Here is a 19,515-nt window from a genome sequence, read left to right as displayed (position 1 = left end):
CATCATCAAAATTCTACAAATAATATATGCTGGAGAGGGTGTGGACAAAAGGGAACCCTCTTACATTTTTGGTAGGAATGGAAATTGGTGCAGCCACTATGGAAAACATTATGGAGATTCCTTAAAAAACTAAAAATAGAATTATCATATGATCCAGCAATCCCACTCTTGGGCAAATATCTGGACAAAACTATAATTTGAAAAGATACATGCACCTCTATGTTCACAGCAGCACTATTTACAATAGCCAAGATATGGAAGCAACCTAAATGTCTATCAACAGATGAATGGATAAAGAAGATGTGGCATCACACACACACTAGAATACTACTCAGCCATAAAAAAAAATGAAATAATGCCATTTGGAGCAACATGGATGGACCTAGAGATTATCATACTAAGTAAAACAAGTCAAACTGAAAAAGACAAATATCATATGATATGTGGAATCTAAAATATGACATAAATGAACTTCCATGAAACAGAAACAGACTCACAGACACAGAGAACAGACTTGTAGTTGCCAAACAGGAGGGGAGGTGAGAGAGCGATGGATTGGGAGTTTGGGATTAGCAGATGCAAACTATTATATACAGAATGGATAAACAACAAGGTCCTACTGTATTTTTTATATATATATATAAAATATCCTGTAATAAACCATAATGGAAAAGAATGTGAAAAAGAACACATATATGTATAACTAAATCACTTTGCTGTAAAGCAGAAACTAACACAACACTGTAAATCAACTATACTTCCATAAAATAAATAAATTTTTGAAAAAGAGAGAAGTCACTTTTGGCCTAAGCCATTTTGTGATCTAAGCCTGACCACAATGCTTGCCCTTGAACCAGTCTCAGTAGTTACTGATCTTAAGGGAAGTAAGGGAATTCAGTAACAAAGAAAACGCAGTCAAGAAACAAAAGTTCAGCAATAAAACGAGTCCTAATTGCTCCTCAAGGGATATACATAACAATCTGATACAGTTTTTGAGCTCTGCAGGAACTAAGGCCCCCACCTAGGTGGAAGATGGAACGATGGTGTTGACCCTCCTGACTTCAATCAACTAAAGCTTGGATTCTGTCAACATTTGTCCCAATTCTATGCTGAATTCTCCTCTGCTCAAGCCTCTTCATGAATATGCATGTACTCTTAGCTTAAAACTTTCCCAATTTTGCTGTTTGGGGAGACACTACTTTGGGAAAGATCCCCCGAGTTCATCTTACTTGCTGCCAGTAATAATAAATCCTTCCTCCTCTCAAAAAATAAATAAATAAATAATAAAATAAAATAGTAACAACAACAACAAAAATACTCAGGAATAATTTAACAAGAAATGAGGAAACCTATATGAGAAAAACATTAAAATACTCCTCAAAAACAAAAAGGTAGACATTAATAAATGGAAAAACATCCTTTGTTCTTGGATAGTAAAACCCAGCATAATAAAGATGTCAGGTCTCTCTAGTTAATTTATTAATATAACAAAAATATCAATAAACTTTTTTATGATGCTAAATAAGTTGACACTAAATTCATACAGAAAAATAAACATGTAACAATCATTATGAAAACTCTGAACTGGAAAAGGCTATGAGGGAAGTCTACTAAAACAATATAAACTCTAATTAAAACAGTGTGGTATTGGAGCATGACTACAGAAACAAGGCCAGTGGACTAGAAAATTCGGAAGTAGATCCAGGTACACACGGTAATTAATGTACACAGGCAGAATATCAGATCAGTGGGGCAGTAATAAATGGTGCTGGGGCAATTGGATACCAATTTAGGAAAAGATAAGAATCAGAGCCATATCTCATACCACATACCAAAATAAACTCTCAATGGATCAGAGAACTAAATAAAAAATAAAACCACAGAAGTATCAGAAGAAAACATGAGTGAATTCCTCTAAAACCAGTTTTAGGAAAGAATTTCAGAGTGTGATTCAAGATCCACATGTAAAAGCAATGAATGATAAATTCAAACTATACATATATTCTTTTTTTTTTTAAACATGGAATGCGTCACAAATCTGTGTGTCACCTTTGCACAGGGTCCATGCTCATCTTCTCTGTATTGTTCCAATTTTAGCTTATGTGCTGCCAAAGCGAGCACTACATATATATTCTTAAATCTTTTACTTGTTAAAGAAATTCAAAAGACAACGAATTGGGAGAAAATATAACATATTACACAGGTAAAAGACTAATATCCTTAATATGTAAAGAATGCTTACAAATTAATAAAGAGGGACCAAAACCCTAAAAGCAAAATGGGCAAAAGTCATGAATAGACAATTCACTGTAATGTCCCTTAAATATATGACAAAATTATCAATTTCACTTAGAAAGGCAAAGTAAAACTACACTGAGATAACATTTCTCACCTATGAAATCACCAGAGAAGTCTGACAACACACTCTGGTGCAGACACTCTTGTAAGTTGCCAGTAGGAGTGCAAAATACTACAACCCTCATAAAGCAGAATTCAGTAATTTTACAACAAAATTACATAGCATTTACCTTTTAATCCCAAAATCTCACTTCTAGTAATTTACTCTAAATACACACCTTCAACCATACAAAAATACATATGCATGAGTTATTCACTGCAGCATTTTTTTTTTTTAAACGTGATGATCCATTTATTTATTTATGGCTGTGTTGGGTCTTCGTTTCTGTGCGAGGGCTTTCTCTAGTTATGGCAAGTGGGGGTCGCTCTTCATTGCGGTGCGCGGGCCTCTCACTATCGCAGCCTCTCTTGTTGCGGAGCACAGGCTCCAGACGCGCAGGCTCAGTAGCTGTGGCTCGCGGGCCTAGTTGCTCCGCGGTATGTGGGATCTTCCCGGACCAGGGCTCGAACCCGTGTCGCCTGCATTGGCAGGCAGACTCTCAACCACTGCGCCACCAGGGAAGCCCTTCTGCAGCATTTTTTAATTGAAAAATATTGGAAACAACTTAAATACTTGTGTGTGTGTATATATATGTGTATATATATATAGCATTGCAAAAACTGGATAAAGATGTGCAAAAGAATGAAATTGGACCCCTACCTTACACCACTCACAAAAATTAACTCAAAATGGATTAAAGACTTAAACATCAGACCTGAAATGGTAAAAATCCTACAAGAAAACATAGAGGAAGCTCATTGACATTGATCTTGGCAACAATTTTTTGGATCTGACACCAAAAGCACAAGCAAAACAAAATAACTGGAACTACATGAAACCAAAAAGCTTCTGCACAGCAAAAGAAACAATCAACAGAATGAAGAGGCAATCTATGGAATGGGAGAAAATATTTGCAAATCATATATTTAATTAGGGGTTAATATCCGAAATACATAAAGAACTCATACAACTTAATAGCAAAAACCCCAAACAATCCAATAAAAAAAATGGGCAGAGGAACTGAACAGACATTTTTCCAAAGATGACATACAAATAGCCAACAAGTACATACATGAAAAGGTGCTTGACATCACTAATCATAAGGGAAATGAAAATCAAAACCACAACAAAAGCAAAACCAAACAAAAAATAAAACAGAAGTTAAAAAAAACAAAGAAAACAAAAAACAAGAGAACCAAAGAACCCAAAAAAAAACAATAAAAACAAAAGTAACAAAAACAAAAACAGAAAGCAAACTAAAAAAAAGCAAACATAAAACAAACACACATAAATGATTAAAAAAACAAACCCACAATAAGATATTTCCTCACACCTGTAAGAATGGCTATCATCAAAAAGTCAAGAAATAACAAGTGTTAATGAGGATGTGGAGAAAAGGGAACCCTTGTGCACTGTTGGTGGCATTGTTAATTGGTACAGTCATTATGGAAAACAGTGTGGAAGTTCCTCAAAAAATTAAAAATATAACTACCATATGATCCAGGATTCTCACTTCAGGGTATATATCAAAAGGAAATGAAAACAGGATCTCAGAGAGATATCTGCACTCCCATGTTAACTGCAACACTATTCACAATAACCAAGATATGGAAACAACCTAAGTATATGTCGACACATGAATGGATGAAGAAAATGTGATTGAGATACATAGATACATATCATATTCCATTGTATACATATACAATGGGATATTATTCAGCCATGAGAAAGAAGGAAATCATGCCATTTGTGACAACATGGATGAACCTGGAAGGTATTACATTGAGAAATACAAGTCAGACAAAGAAAGACAAACACTGTATGATATCACTTATATGTGGAATCTAAAAAAGCTGAGGGGAATTCCCTGGTGGCGCAGTAGTTAAGAATCCGCCTGCCAATGCAGGGGACACGGGTTTGAGCCCTGGTCCAGGAAGATCCCACACGCCGCAGAGCCACTAAGCCCGTGCACCACAACTACTGAGCCTGCACTCTAGAGCCTGTGAGCCACAACTACTGAGCCCACACGCCGCAACTACTGAGCCCGCATGCTGCAACTACTGAAGCCCACAAGCCTAGAGCCCGTGCTCTGCAACAAGAGAAGCCACCGCAATGAGAAGCCTGTGCACCGCAACAAACAGTAGCCCCCACTCACTGCAACTAGAGAAAGCCTGTGCAGCAATGAAGACCCAATGCAGCCAAAAAAAATAATAAATAAAACAATTTTTAAAAAATTAAAAAAAAAAAAAATATATATATATAATAAAAAAGCTGAACTCATAGATAAAGAGTGGTGGTTACCAGGGGCTTGGAGGCGGAGCAAATGGGAAGATGGTAAAAGGGTACAAATTTCCAGTTATAAGATGAATAACTTCTTGTGATTATAGCTAATAATATTTTATTTTATACTTGCAAGTTGCTAAGTGAGAAGATCTTAAATGTTTTCACCACAAAAAAGAAATGGTAATTATATGATGTGACAGAGGTATTAACCATCCATCACTTAATGCTATGATGGTAACCATTTTGCAGTATATATCAAATCAACATGTTGTATGCCTTAAACTTATACAACATTATATGTCAATTATATCTCAATAAAGTAGGGGTGGGGGAAGAAATGGCTTTGGAAAAAAGGGAAGCATCTTAGATACTTATGCCATCTATACTTACGTGTCCGCATTTGTGTTTGACTGAGAGCTTAGAGAGTTATCCAACTCATTCTCACTTTCTTCTGACTGGCTGTTAACAGTTCCTTCTCGTTGGTCATCATCTACTTCATTAAGAGCCTTTATCAACACAACAATAAAATAATAACACAGGTTGGTTATATACACACTCATCCTTTCTTTTTGTCGTAACAGAAGAGAGATCCCTCCTTCTAAGGCTAATCCCTCCACGTGTGGCCTAGAACCCAAACCCTCTTACCTCCTTCTAGTCCATCAATTGCCCCTTCTCTCTCCTGCATCTTCAACTTCTCCTTACTGGCTTCAGCTCATCCACATTTAAATCTAAGTCTCTGCCATCTTATCCGTACCCTATACTCACCTCGAGCTACCATCTACTCTTTCTGTGCAACAAACTTCTTGAAAGAGCTGCCCGCCACTTCTCATTCACCATTTATGCCCTGCAACTTTGCTTCTGCCCTGCCACCCCATTTAAACTGTTCTCTACATGGTCAACATCAACACACCTGTTCCCAAATCAAATGGATATTTCTGTCTTTGCCTTCCCTTACTTCTGACTCATTAGACATCAATGACCACTCATTTCTTTCCCTCAAAATCTTTTGAGGAAGATAAACTTTTCTTTTCCACTTCCATGATACCATATTTTCTTGGTTTTTCTTCTTTTGGCCATTCCTTCCCAATCTCCTTTACTGGTTCTTTTCCTACCCTTCCCTTTTTCTGATGTCACTCAAGTTTCTCCCTTTGGACCTTTTCTCCTCTCATCTGACTCATTTTCTGTATGATTATATCTAATTCCAAGGTGCAATTACGAGCCAAATGCTGTTAATTTCCAAATTTCTAGCTTCACTCAGATCTCTCTTGAGCCCTCAACATTTATATCCAACTGCCTAAAAGATATCCTTAGAACATCCTATATACATATACTCAACATGTCTAAAATTCACCATTTTCCTAAGCCTGTACATTTTCCTAAGCCTGTACTATCATTCTTGTTCCTGTCATATTACCAAGACCATAAACAGCATCACTATCTACTCAGGTTCTCAAGCCAGCAAACTGGAAATTATCCTTCTTCCTCATCCATCACATCCAATCAATCACCCAATCCTGTCAATTCTATCCCTTCTTAATCTCTCCAATCTATCCCTCTTCCCCTCTGCCTCCTTCCCTACTGCCACTGCTTTGGGTCAGTCCTCACCACTTCTCGCTAAGATTCCAACCTGAGTCTTCTAACCAGATCCTCTCACCAGTCTTGTCCCTCCCTCCCCAATCCATCTTCCACGTTACTGTCAATTTCGCCATGACTGCGCTCTTCTTAAAATCCTTTAGTGGCTCTACTCTTGCTTTCGGGCTCCTTAGCCCTTCGTGACCCAGCTCCTTCTTGTCTCTCTAACCTTGCCTCTTGCCATTTCCCAACCTTCATCATAGAGACCATGATCATTTGAAAGCTAACTTTTTAGTAAGTGCCAAAACATACATGGCTTTTGGCTAGGGATATGGCTAATGGACTTTGGCTATTAAAAATATGTGTAACATTCTACTTAATTGCCTTTATAAGTAGAAAACAGTATATTTATATGATTCTGGACCTTGTAATTCCCTAGGACCATCCATCTAATTGATGATTCTCCTTTTTTTCATAAAAGATACAAATAACTTAGGAAATTGCATTAAACAGGTACTGAGACCTAGTCATTCTTAAAAAGTTGATTTATTTTAGTATTAAATTCTTCATGGGCTTTTAAAAAATGTTTCCAATCTCAAAATTCTAAACATTTTGATTAATTAAGAGTTCCAATTAGATTAAGATACAGCTAATAAATGTTTTACTACTATACTTTTCCCATGTAACTGGTCAATAAATTCAAAGTTTCTCGGGTAGCTGCTTTTTAAACACACTAATACATTAGAAGGGACAAAGGTATTTTTAAAGAAATAGTCAAGTCTGTTCCATAGTGACTAATTCACTGACTTTCAGATATAGTCTAAAATATTCTTTTTGGGCTTCCCTGGTGGCGCAGTGGGTAAGAATCTACCTGCCAATGCAGGGAACAGGGATTCGATCTCTGGTCCAGGAAGATCCCACATGCCGCAGAGCAACTAAGCCTGTGCACCACACCTACTGAGCCTGCGTTCTAGAGCACCGGTGCCACAACTACTGAAGCCCGCGTGCTCTAGGGCCCGTGCTCCGCAACAAGAGAAGCCACTGCAATGAGAAGCACCCAACGAAGAGTAGCCCCCACTTGCTGCAACTAGAGAAAGCCCGTGCAGCAACGAAGACCCAACGCAGCCAAAAATAAATAAATAATATAAATAAATTTATAAAAAAAAAAGAAGGGACAAAGATTTAATGAAGAACTAACACCTGGTATTATGCTCAACACTTCACATAACCTATCTGAGCTGATCCTCACAACAACCATAGCAGGTATATTCTATTCCCATTTAACAAAAAACTCTCTGAGCCAACTCATCAGATACCTTGAGAAATCAACTCAACATCAAACAGCTAGTAAGTAACAGAATATGAACATAGGTTCACCTGACTCCAAAGTGGGACGTGGAAAGACTCTCTTGCTGTTTCCATATTTGTAATGGTGACACAGTCTTTTTTTTTTAATTTAATTTTATTTATTTTTTATACAGCAGGTTCTTATTAGTTATCTATTTTATACATATTAGTGTATACATGTCAATCCCAATCTCCCAATTCATCCCACCACCACCACCACCCCCTCAACTTCCCCCCTTGGTGTCCATACGTTTGTTCTCTACATCTCTGGGTGACACAGTCTTATGGAGCCAGACAGCCTAGATTTGAATGCCATCTCTCATGCTAACTAGCTATGTGATCTTGGACAAGTTACTTAATTTTTCTGAGCCTCAGTTTTTCCATCTGCTAAATGGGGATAATAATAGTAACTACCTCCTAGGTAAGCACTCAATAAATGTTAGCTATTATTATCCAGTCCTATCTTGTTTAATACAAGCATTACTCACAGAAAGTGCACTATGCTTGAGTAAGAACAATTCTAGCAACCACAACTTGGTATTTAGATAGTAAAGCTTTTGAAATGTTTACCACTATGCCTATCTACATCAACTTAAACTGAATTTCAGCATGAGCATTATGGCTGTGAGTAAAGCACGTTACCTGAGGTTCAATAACAGATTCACTAAGGATGGCCTGGGTGACAGGGTCTTGATTTACCACAATGGGACCCTGAGAGGAATCAGGAGCCATTGTTACATTTGGAAACCCTGCAGAAGGAAAATAAGTCATGATGATTTTGTTTCATTTAATTAAATTGACTTCACACATACTATACACTGCCATAGGTCTGAATTATCATATGAAAATCTTAAATAATAATAATAGCAACTCGCACTTAAATAGTGCTTACTATATGCCAGGCATTGTTCTAAATGCTTTTACATATATTAAATTATTTCACCCTCACAAAATCCTATGAGGTTATTAGTATCATTAGTTTACATATGGGTAAACTGAAACTCAGAGACGTGAAGCAACAGGCACAGAGTCACACCAGTGAGGGGCCAAGCCAGGATTCAAACCTTAAACTAAAAACTAATGATCTGTTTTTAGGGATTAAGATAAACAACAGATTATATACACATTAAAGTGAATAATGTTGTGCATCTCACAAGAGGCAAAGTTCCTTTTAGAGAGACACTGAAGTTGGTTTAGGTTTCGAATTAAGCTTCACTCAAATTACATACAAAGCAGATACTTTAATTATATGGTAATTTAATATTAATAAGCTGAAAATGAAATCATACCTTAAATTATGAAATCTTATACACTTCACAAAATATTTTAGTAAATAATAACAATTTACCTTTCTTTAACTGAGTAATTTGTAATAGTTAATATTCTTAGTGAAAAGCAAATAAATTATAATAAATCTATGTCTAACAACTCTTATATGCTATCCACCCTAGAACACATGTGATAGAAATAATATGATGCCTGAGAAAAGATTTTAAATTCTTTCAAACAGCCAGGTGTGGGCTATGATGAATAAGATAAAGAAACTTTTGTTTGATGTGACTACTTTACCTGTGCGCCTACGAGGAAAATCAACAAACAGATCTTTTGCTGTAGCCATCAAATGATCAGATTTTTCCAATACATCTTGCATCTGGTATTGATCAGAAAGAATCTAGACACATGTTAGTGATAAATATTATTATTCAGAAAAAATATATATACTTAATAAATCACAAAGGAAAAGTCCATACAAAGGCAGGAGCTTAAAAATAATCTCAAATCCTTGAGTGGCAATATCATTAAGTACCAGTAGATGGAGCTACTATAATAATTAGTGGATTTCAAATGCTTGGCTTTGATCCAAAGAAATACATTATTAAATTATGACCCAGTCCACACACAAATGTAGACAAACACCAAAATAAAAGCTCTGCTTAAACTTACTCTTCGAGAACCACTCTGATATTTTCTTTTTAGTGTCTATTCTATTTTTTCAAATGATGGTCGCAACCCACTTACTTGATTTTACAATCCATTAACAAGTTGTGATCCACAGTTTGAAAAACACTGATTAAACATGAATCTTTGAGCCATAAACTCAGATGTGTGACTCTGGTGCTTCAACCACTAAAGTGATTTCATAATCCACTAATGGGTCATGACCCACAACTTAAAAAACACGACGTGAGATACAACTTTGGGGGCATTACACAAAAAAGTGATGCTTCTGCATTTATAAACAAGCTCGATTTTTATCCTGGAGAAATGAGAACTCAAAAAATACCAATACAGCGGTGCCTCTGATTATACACTTTCAACTCAGGAACTTTCCCAGCTACAAGCAAGGATGCGCAGGCTAGAGTAAAAGCAAGTCAACACCCACCACCACCAGATCGCATTCTTAGGTTGAAAGGAGTCTCAAAATTGGAAATTTTCCAGTTTCCAACACTGACTCAAATCAAAACATCTGGTAACAAATGCTCTTACCAGAATTTCTCTAGACCATGGAAACAAGCATACAATGTGACCTCAGTTACTGTTTTAGGACATGAAGAAAAATAACAAGAGTCACAGTCTGACTTTTTCCCCCTTCTTCCCCTGCTAAAGCCAAGCAGGTTGGCTGGCTCTGTTAGTGAGAATAAAGTCCTGAATCTGTTCTCTCCACAAAGAGTAAGTTTTGGAATGGCACAGGACAAAGAGCACATTTGGAGTCAGAAGGCCGGCATCCTAGGCCCTGTCAAGAGATACAAAAGTGTATACTAAATCTGCATACAACTCTAGAGATACTTGACAATGTTGTTACAACTTAAATTTTCATCCCTGGTTAGCCATCTTGTAGCACATGTGATTAGAGTTTAGGAAAGAAAGTAAATGGAGCATTATAATCTACCACTTATACAAGAAAAATTATACAAAATATATTCCCTAGCAGCAGTTTTGTTTACTATTTTTAAAAAAGGTATTGACTTCCTATCAAAATGAAGAGATATAAATTGAAAGAAGCAGATTGTGGAGAAATAATTTTATCATATCAAGACCTGAGACTAATTATAATGAGGTCTCCAGAAAACCCACTGCCCTGCAGCCCTCTCCCTGTTGGTCCCTGCCCAGGCTCCTTGGGGCAGATGGCTTGAGTGGCCAGAGGTCAGAGCATTGGCTTTCTCCTGCTCTTTCTGGATTTCTTTATCACTCCTCTATGATAAAACTCATCCTCATGATAGGTAAATCAATCTCTGCAGGCCCATCTGTATATATTACTTCTGCAGATGGGTTTGCAGAGCACAAAACCAAACTTATGAAGAGTACAACAGAATACATCTTGGATTTTCAAAAGATCAGTCAAGGTCCCTTCAAAAACATTATTAGAAACTTCTCATGCTAGCCGTTTTGCTCTCTGGTAATAAAAACCAGACAGAATTGGGAAAGTACAAAGAGACTAGGTTAGTTACTATACTTTTAAAATTTACAGAATCTTTATCAAAGCCACCCTCTCTCTGATTTGGATTTGGACCCTTATTTGCTTGATTCCCATGGCATGAGTGGATCATACAGCAAATGATACCTAAGATTATGCTGGTCAAAGAGCTTTTCTCTTAATTTACGTTAATCGAGGAGCCCAGCTTCTGGGGGACGGGTCCTGGTAGCTCTAACACATAACGATAAAACCTAGGTGGATATGCCCAAGGAGGACTCTTCCTTTGGTCCCCTCACATACCTTATCACAGACATTACAAATATAGCAACACTGAAATAATAGATGTACGAATCCTTTGACTCAGCAATTCCACTTTTAAGAATTTATCCTACAAATATATTTATACATGTACTCAAAAACATATTCAAAGATATTCATTACATTATTTATAGTGACAAGGCAGGAAATAATCTGTGGGTGGCAGACACTGCTACTTATCCACCAATATCCTTTTTTTCTGTTTTCTCTTTAACAGCAGAACTCCCAAGTTAGCCAAGTACATAGCTAATTTCCCAACAACCCCTGCAGGTGACAGTGGTCACCTGATGAAGTTCTGGACAATGGGATAGAAGCCAGAGCTTCTGGGTGATACGTAAAGGGAATGACATGCATTCTCTTCCCCACTTCATGCTGCCTGGGAAACATCTGAAGGAAGCTGGAACAGCCACTCCAAACTCAGACATGGAAGTCCTGTAATAAAGGACCAGAGATCCCCCTACCCACTACCATGTATCTCTGAGCTGTTCCATAAAAGAGAAATAGATTTCTATTTTGTTTAAACCAGTATATTTTGGGGTCTTTTTTTTTTTCCAGATGCTTATACCATACTCTGATACACATCCCGAATGTCCACTAATAAAGCACTAGATAAATAAATTGTGGTATATCCATATACTACCTGGCCATTAAAAAAGAAAAGGTAGATTTCTAAATACTGACATAGCAAAACCTCCAAAATATGTTGTTAAATGGAAATGCCTAAATCCCACTAATAGCAGAGTTTCTCAACCTTAGCAAAATATTAAAAATTACATAACAACTGTCTTGAAAATACCTAAGTGGGGCCGCATCCCAGATAAACTGAATTAGAATACCTGAGTATAAATATGTCTGAGCGCAGATACTGGTTTTTTTTTTTAATGGGAATTTTTTAAATGGAAATTAGAATCAGTCAGAGTTGAGAAACACTACGCTAGAGCATGAGGAAGCCGCATTACAGAAAGAAGGCAGAGAAATTTCACTCACCCTCTCTTACCACTCTTCTTCAACCCCTAATTCTACCACATCTACAAGGTATAAGGGATTCAGGACATGAGCAGGGGCCACTAGGGAGGGGAAACAAAAGCCCAGAGTCACCTCAAAGGGGCTGCCTTTTTCCCTGGCCAGATTTGTGTTCTTAGGCCTTTCATGGAGAATTACCATGTAACATTTAAATGTAGGTGACTTGCCTAAGATCACCAAAAGATACGTATCTCTAAAGAACCATTCTCTCTCAATCCACTGTTCTTTTTACAAGCTCATGTAAATATTTATTTGGGAGATATAATTCTTCCTCATGATATATAAAGTCATGACTTTCATATTTCACTAAGAAGCCTAACAAATTCCTCAAAAGACAGAATGTGACTTAAAGCTGCAGCAGAAGGTCACCCAGACAGCCAAGTGCCATAAGCTCCAACACTGAACAAGAAGAATAAGGGCATTTCTTTTACAATGATTTCAGCCCAAATAAAAGAAGGGTTTTACTGTAGCTTCTTCTTATTTTCTATATTATTTATTCCTACCCACTCTGCTTACTGATTCAAACACCCTACATCTGACAAAAGATTAAGCCAAAGACAAGTGCCTTACTAATTTGTTGGACAAACACATATTTTTTTTTTTTTGCAAAGTAATCTAACAGCATGGCTGTTGAACTGAGAAAAATAATTATAGCAGCTTTATATATATATATATGGCATTAATTATGTGCCAAGGACTGTCCTAATCACTTTAGTAATATTTTATCACTGAAATCTCCTAACAATACAATCAGGCAAACACCGTTACTCCAGTTTAAAGATAAGAAAATTCAGGCTGAGAAGTTAATAATTTAAGGTCACCTGGCTAGTAAGCTGAAGAGCGGGAATTCAAATCACGAAACTAGACTGTAATCGTCACTCTGCTCCTGTTTCCAAAGTCTACCTGTAGATCATTGCGTAAGGGCACAATAATGATTAGAGTCTCTCCAATGTGAATCAAATACATGGGAAAAGAGAGACACCTATTTACCTCTTCTTTTCTTTCTAACTCTACAGATAATGCAGTTTAGCATTACCTCCTTCATGAGAGACAATCTCCTTTTCTCAAGATTAGAAAGTTCCGGTTTCTGCTTCTTCCATTTTCTCTTCAAAGCTTTTTCTTGGAGCTCCCAGTGTACTAACGCTCTATTCTTCGATTTGTGTATTTCATGACGACGGATCTATATGGAAGAAAAAATATATAAAAGAATGTTTCAGGAACAAAGAACTTGCCTATTCAGATGGTAGGACAACCTAACCTAGTTCAACTTTTTTTATTTTTTCTAGTCCAATATATCTATATTATATATATATATAATATATATTCACAAAATTTTCTCCATCTCCTAAATTTTCAAAAATGATTTTTTGAAAAACAAGTATCTAAAACTAGTAGACCTAGGGAGTTCCCTGGTGGCCTAGTGGGTAGGATTCTGGGCTTTCACTGCTGTGGCCTGGGTTTAATCCCTGGTCAGGTACTGAGATCCCACAGGCCACGTGGCACGGTCAAAAAATAAATAAATAAAACAAACTACTAGACCTAGCTAAAACACAAAATGAAAGAATATTAATTTCTACTTCTTTGTACAAGACTATCCAATAAAGCAGTGTTTTGAAAACTGCATCTTGGGACTCACTTAATGGGTGGTAAAATAAATTAGTGGGTCAAAACCAACATTTTTAAAAAATAAAATAGAATATAGAATAGAAAATATTAAGAACACATTGCACATAATAAAAGTTAAGAATTCTTTTGTTAAATTTTTCAGTTACGTATGTGTGTACATGTACAATTATAAACACACACACACACACACACACACACACACACACACAGACTGAGTATGACATAAAAACCACAAAATCCACTGAGTCATCTCTGGCAAAGGCACACCCATTCCATGATATTCACATCACCACCAAGAGCTCACAATGCAGTGTGTTTACAGCCCTGCAATGGCTGCATGTGGAAGTGGGTCCATGGAGATGCAGGACTCCAAGGAAGTGGAATTCCAGAAGCAGAAGCAGAGATACGAGCCACAGCTTAAGAGTTAGAAGGGAGGAGTTCACTAAGGTGGCTAAGGAACAAAAGCAGATACTGGCTTTACAAGCACTCTAGTATTCAGAACTATGAATATGAACAAAACCTGTATGTCATCTGATAAAATGTACTACTGAATTTGCACCATGTAAATATGAAATCAGTCCATTAAGAGACTAACAACCAAATATTATGTAAGGATTCTGATTCACAAAGAACAAATGAAGATGACATTTTTGAGACAATCAGGGAAATCTGAATATGGATTGGGATTAGGTAATACCAAAATATTAGTGTTACTTTTGTCAGGCATGATAATGGCATTGTGGTTATATAAGAAAATATCTATTTTTTTTAATGCAAACTGAATATGTAGGCACAAAATGACATGTCCTCTGGGCTTTGCTTTAAAATGCTCCAGTGAAGAAGCAACGGGTAAGATAAATGAAACAAGTATGGCAAAATTTTCATAACTATTATATCTAGGTGAACAGTATATGGGAGTTCTTTATACTTTTGTCGCTATTTTCACATGAGTTTGAAATTTTTCATAATAAAAAAATTTTAAGTCAGTTGGGCATCATTATTATCCTCAACAAACATTTAATGAGCACCTACTACGATTAAGATTCCTAGGCCCACAAAGACGTATAAGATACTGCCTCTATCCCTCAAAAACATTAATAATCTGCCCAGAGAGATTGGACATATGCATATAAAGATAAATGACATGCATTAGATAGCATATACTCAATGCCTTATGTAGGTAGTAAGTACAACATCAGTTCAGAGAAGAAAGCAACTGTTGGGCAGCTTCAAAGAGTAGGACTTCAAACTTACTACAATAATCAAGAGAGTATGGTACTAGCATAACGATAGACATACAGATCAGTGGAATAGAAATGAGAGTCCAAAATAAACCCTTATCTTTACAGACAATTGATTTTCAACAAGGGTGCTAAGACAATTCAATGTGAAAAGAACAGTCTTTTTAATAAATGGTGCTTAGACAATTGGATATGCATTTGCAAAAGAATGAAGGTGGACTCCTACCTCACACCATACACAAAAATTAATTCAAAATGGATGAAAGGCCTAAACATAAGAGCTAAAACTTTAAAACTCTTAGACAAAAACATAGAAGTAAATATCTGTGAACCTTGGTTAGACAATGGTTTCTTAGATATGACACTAAAGCTACAAGTGACAAAAGAAAAAAATTAGATAAACTGGACTTCATGAAAATTTAAAACTTTTATGATTCAAAGGATACTATCAAGAAAGCTAAAACACAACTAACAGAATGGAAGAAAATATTTTCAAATCATATATCTGATAAGAAACATATCCAGAATATATAAAGAACTCCTACTACTCAACAATAAAAACACAAATAATCCAATTTTATTTTTATTTTATTTTATTTTTTGTGTCCCTCTCTTTATCAAGCCCAGTTCATAGTTGTCACATATTTCCTCTGGAAATTTTTAAATAACTAAGAGACTTGAAGAGACATTTCTCCAAAGAAGATACTACAAATGGCCAATAAATATATGAAAGGATATCAACGTCATTAATCATTAGGGAGATGCAAATCAAAACTACAATGAGATTCCACTTTATACCCCCTAGGAGAACTAAAACCACAAAGATGACAATGACAAATGCTGGCAAGGGATGTGGAAAAATTGGAACCCTCATATATGCTGGTGAGAATGTAAATGGTGCAGCCACTTTAGAAAACAGTTTGGCAGTTCCTCAGAAAGTTAAATATAGAGATATCATATGACTCAGCAATTCTACTTCCAGGTGTACACCCAAGAGACTAAGAGCATATGTTTACACAAAAACTTGTACACGAATATTCATAGCAGCATTATCTATAACAGTCAAAAAGTAGAAACAACCCAAATATCCAACAACTGATAAATGGATAAATAAAACATGGTATATCCATAAACAAAATAGTATTTGGAAATGATAAGGAATGAAGTACTGATACATGCTACAACATGGATGAACCTTGAAAACATTATGCTAAAAGAAAGAAGCCAGATATAAAAGAATACATATTGGGGCTGCCCTGGTGGCACAGTGGTTGGGGGTCTACCTGCCAATGCAGGGGACACGGGTTCGTGCCCTGGTCTGGGAAGATCCCACATGCCGCGGAGCAACTAAGCCTATGGGCCACAACTACTGAGCCTGCACGTCTGGAGCCTGTGCTCCGCAACGGGAGAGGCCGCGACAGTGAGAGGCCCGCGCACCGCGATGAAGAGTGGCCCCCGCTCGCCGCAACTGAAGAAAGCCCTCGCACAGCAACGAAGACCCAACACAGCCAAAAATAAATAAATAAATAATTTTTTTTAAAAAAAGAATACATATTATATTGCATTTATATGAAATGTCCAGAATAGGCATATCCATACAGACATAAAACAGATTAGCTGTTGCCAGGGATTGGAGGGGTGGGGCATAGAGAGTGACTGTTAATGGGTAAAGGGTTACTTTTGGGGGAGTGACGAAAATGTTATAAAATTAGAAAGTGATGATGGTTGCATAACTCTGTGAATATACAAAAAAGCAATGAACTGTACACTTTAAAAGGGTAGATTTTATGTTATGTGATTTATATCTTAATAAAGCTGTTTAAAAAAACAAACCTATAATAAAAGCTTTTTTTTCAAAAGTAAAACTTGAACTAGGATAAGGAAGAAAAGTAAGATTTGTACAGGAGGAGAAGAAGGTAGGGAAACTGTTCCAAGTAAAGAGAATAGCATGAATTGGGGCTCAAATGTGGAAATGTACATGGCATGTTCAAGGAATAAATTATAATGTATGTTTGTATAGGGAAGTAATGGTAATTAATGCCAGTGATATCAACAGATAGGAAAAGACGATAAATGTGTACAGGAAAATACTGGACTAGAGAGCTCTGAACTATAAACCAAACCTATCTAATGAAATTCTAACACATGCTAACTGATATGCCTAAGTAAAATAAGGAAGCCCAGGACATACGCTTTTTGATTTTATATAGACATAAGCAAGATTAAAAATAACTGAACAACTTCTAAGAAGTGCCTCTGGTTTCTATTCTGTAGGTTAGAAGTATCAAGTATCAAATATCAAATAAGACGATGAACAAACGACTTAACTTTCGATAGTAAACTTACCAGATCTTCAGGAGTTGCCCGATGAACGGTTAGATCAGTTACAGTGTTCTGCAAAAAAAAGATGGACTTTCTTTAAAAAGCAAAAGGTTTCTTACAAAATATTAGTATATGCTGAATTTTAATGGCTGAAAACGGATTCAAAATCCTGAGACCAGAAAGTCTTTCCTTGAGAATTAAATTCTCAATTTAAATATTAACATGGATTACTTTTAGGTGTCTTGTAGAAAATAACTGACTATTTTTAAGTGTCTCACAGAAATTAAGCACTAAATTCACCAAGCAAGCATACATTATATTAAAATAATGAAAACAACCGGGTAGTACATAATTCAAAACGAGTTAGTTTAACTAAAGTTATAGTTTTCAAACTATATTTCATGGAACAAGGCAACTCTAAAGATTCCTAAAATATAAAGTGTGATCACTGCAGAGAGGTTCAATTTGTGCCCATGCCAACACCTTAAGCATAGAACCTATTATAACAAGAGACAAATTTTGAGGGTATTGTATAATTTCATAAAATGTGAAAACAGTCACTCAAGTAAAAAGGCACTAAACCAAATGGCAGGGCTTCCACATTGCACAACTCCAGGTGGTTCCGTTGATATCACAGGCCATGTAAATAGTGCCCCTTGGGATTGTGCAGTGCACAACTTGCACAGCTCTGAGTAGCAGCCCTGCAATTTGGTCCTTTCCAAAATGACTTCAGCCATTGTGTTATACAGATTTGATAAGGCGGGAAAAAAAGCAATGTAGAGTTTTAATTCTAAGAGAAATACAGAGAACTGAGCCTAGTGAAATAGCTTCTGATGTATTCAAAGACTTAACCTTTGGGCCACAGTTTGTATTTAGCTCAAGTCTTTTATATACTAAAACTGTTATTCCTTCCATATTGATTTAGAAAAGTACAAAATACAACGGTAAGATCATGAGAATTGGTTTTTTTTGTTTTTTGGGGGGTTTTTCTGGCCATGCCACATGGCTTATGGGATCTTAGTTCCTCGACCAGGGATTGAACCTGGGTCCTCAGCAGTGAAAGTGCCAAGTCCTAACCACTGGACCACGAGGGAATTCCCGAGAATTGTTTTTAATAATCATAATAAAAATTCAGGCATATAAGTAATATGCTTGGAATTAGTTTTCATGGGAGAAAATATAATTTCATTTATACTACTATTGCTTAAAACTACAGTTGACTCTTGAACAACATGGGTTTGAACACAGATCCAATTATGTGTCGATATTTTTCAACACATACTACAGTGCGACACGATCCACAGTTGGTTGAACCCATGGATGCAAAACCACAGATACAGAGAGCCAACTGTAAAGTTATATGTGGATTTTCGACTGTGCAGAGGGTCGGTGCCCCTAACCCCCATGTTGTTCAAGGGTCAACTGTATTTTCTTCTGAAATTGCCTTTAAATCTAATTTACAAGCCATTTCAGAAAATGCCTCAATATTTTCATCAAAACAGTATTATTCAGTTGATCTCTCCTTCCTCATTTACCATTCACACCAAATGACCTATAACTCCTTTCAAGTTCTATCTACCTTCAAAAAACAAAGTTTTTTCCACCACTGGAGATAATATCAAGTAAATGAGGAAGGCTCTGAATGCAATTTCAAATAATGGTTTTCAATTATGTTTTGAGCAACAGCAGCATATCAAAATAAATATGGAACTTCCCAAAGTAACCACTCTGAAGGGGACAACTTATGTTATCATGTGCATTTTTTCACCTTTTAATCAGTATCATTACCTTAGAGTCATATCCTTATACTATTTTATAGCCAATCACATGGCAACAAAGCAATCTAAACATAGAGAAATCCCCCTGCCCCACTTTCTAAGGCTGTCAGTTTGCCCAGGATACCTGGCTAAGGTGGTTGGCCACAACCCAGAAGATTCTAAGTCCAAAAGAATCCCTAAGATCCAAACTAG

At 36.5% G+C, this 19,515-nt stretch overlaps 1 protein-coding gene and 1 non-coding gene across 8 annotated transcripts in view; both read right to left on the bottom strand.

Moving 5' to 3' along the window:
* Window positions 1-19,515, bottom strand: part of SPICE1 (spindle and centriole associated protein 1) — a 70,675-nt gene that overhangs the window by 43,395 nt on the left and 7,765 nt on the right. For all 7 annotated transcript variants that reach the window (XM_068546736.1, XM_068546741.1, XM_068546742.1 and 4 more), the window contains exons 3-7: window positions 17,570-17,617; window positions 13,393-13,536; window positions 9,170-9,272; window positions 8,243-8,349; window positions 5,072-5,187 (exon numbers count right to left, since the gene is read on the bottom strand). In XM_068546736.1, the coding sequence (XP_068402837.1) occupies window positions 5,072-5,187; window positions 8,243-8,349; window positions 9,170-9,272; window positions 13,393-13,536; window positions 17,570-17,617 (518 nt within the window). The remainder of the gene's footprint in view (window positions 1-5,071; window positions 5,188-8,242; window positions 8,350-9,169; window positions 9,273-13,392; window positions 13,537-17,569; window positions 17,618-19,515) is intronic.
* Window positions 2,015-2,121, bottom strand: LOC137766922 (U6 spliceosomal RNA). The gene has a single exon (XR_011074448.1). It is a non-coding gene; the product is annotated as a U6 spliceosomal RNA (small nuclear RNA).

Source organism: Eschrichtius robustus, chromosome 6 (assembly GCF_028021215.1).
Source record: "Eschrichtius robustus isolate mEscRob2 chromosome 6, mEscRob2.pri, whole genome shotgun sequence".
NCBI lineage: Eukaryota > Metazoa > Chordata > Mammalia > Artiodactyla > Eschrichtiidae > Eschrichtius > Eschrichtius robustus.
The sequence above is the reverse complement of the archived record's forward strand: the minus strand, read 5'-3'. Positions and strand labels throughout refer to the sequence as shown.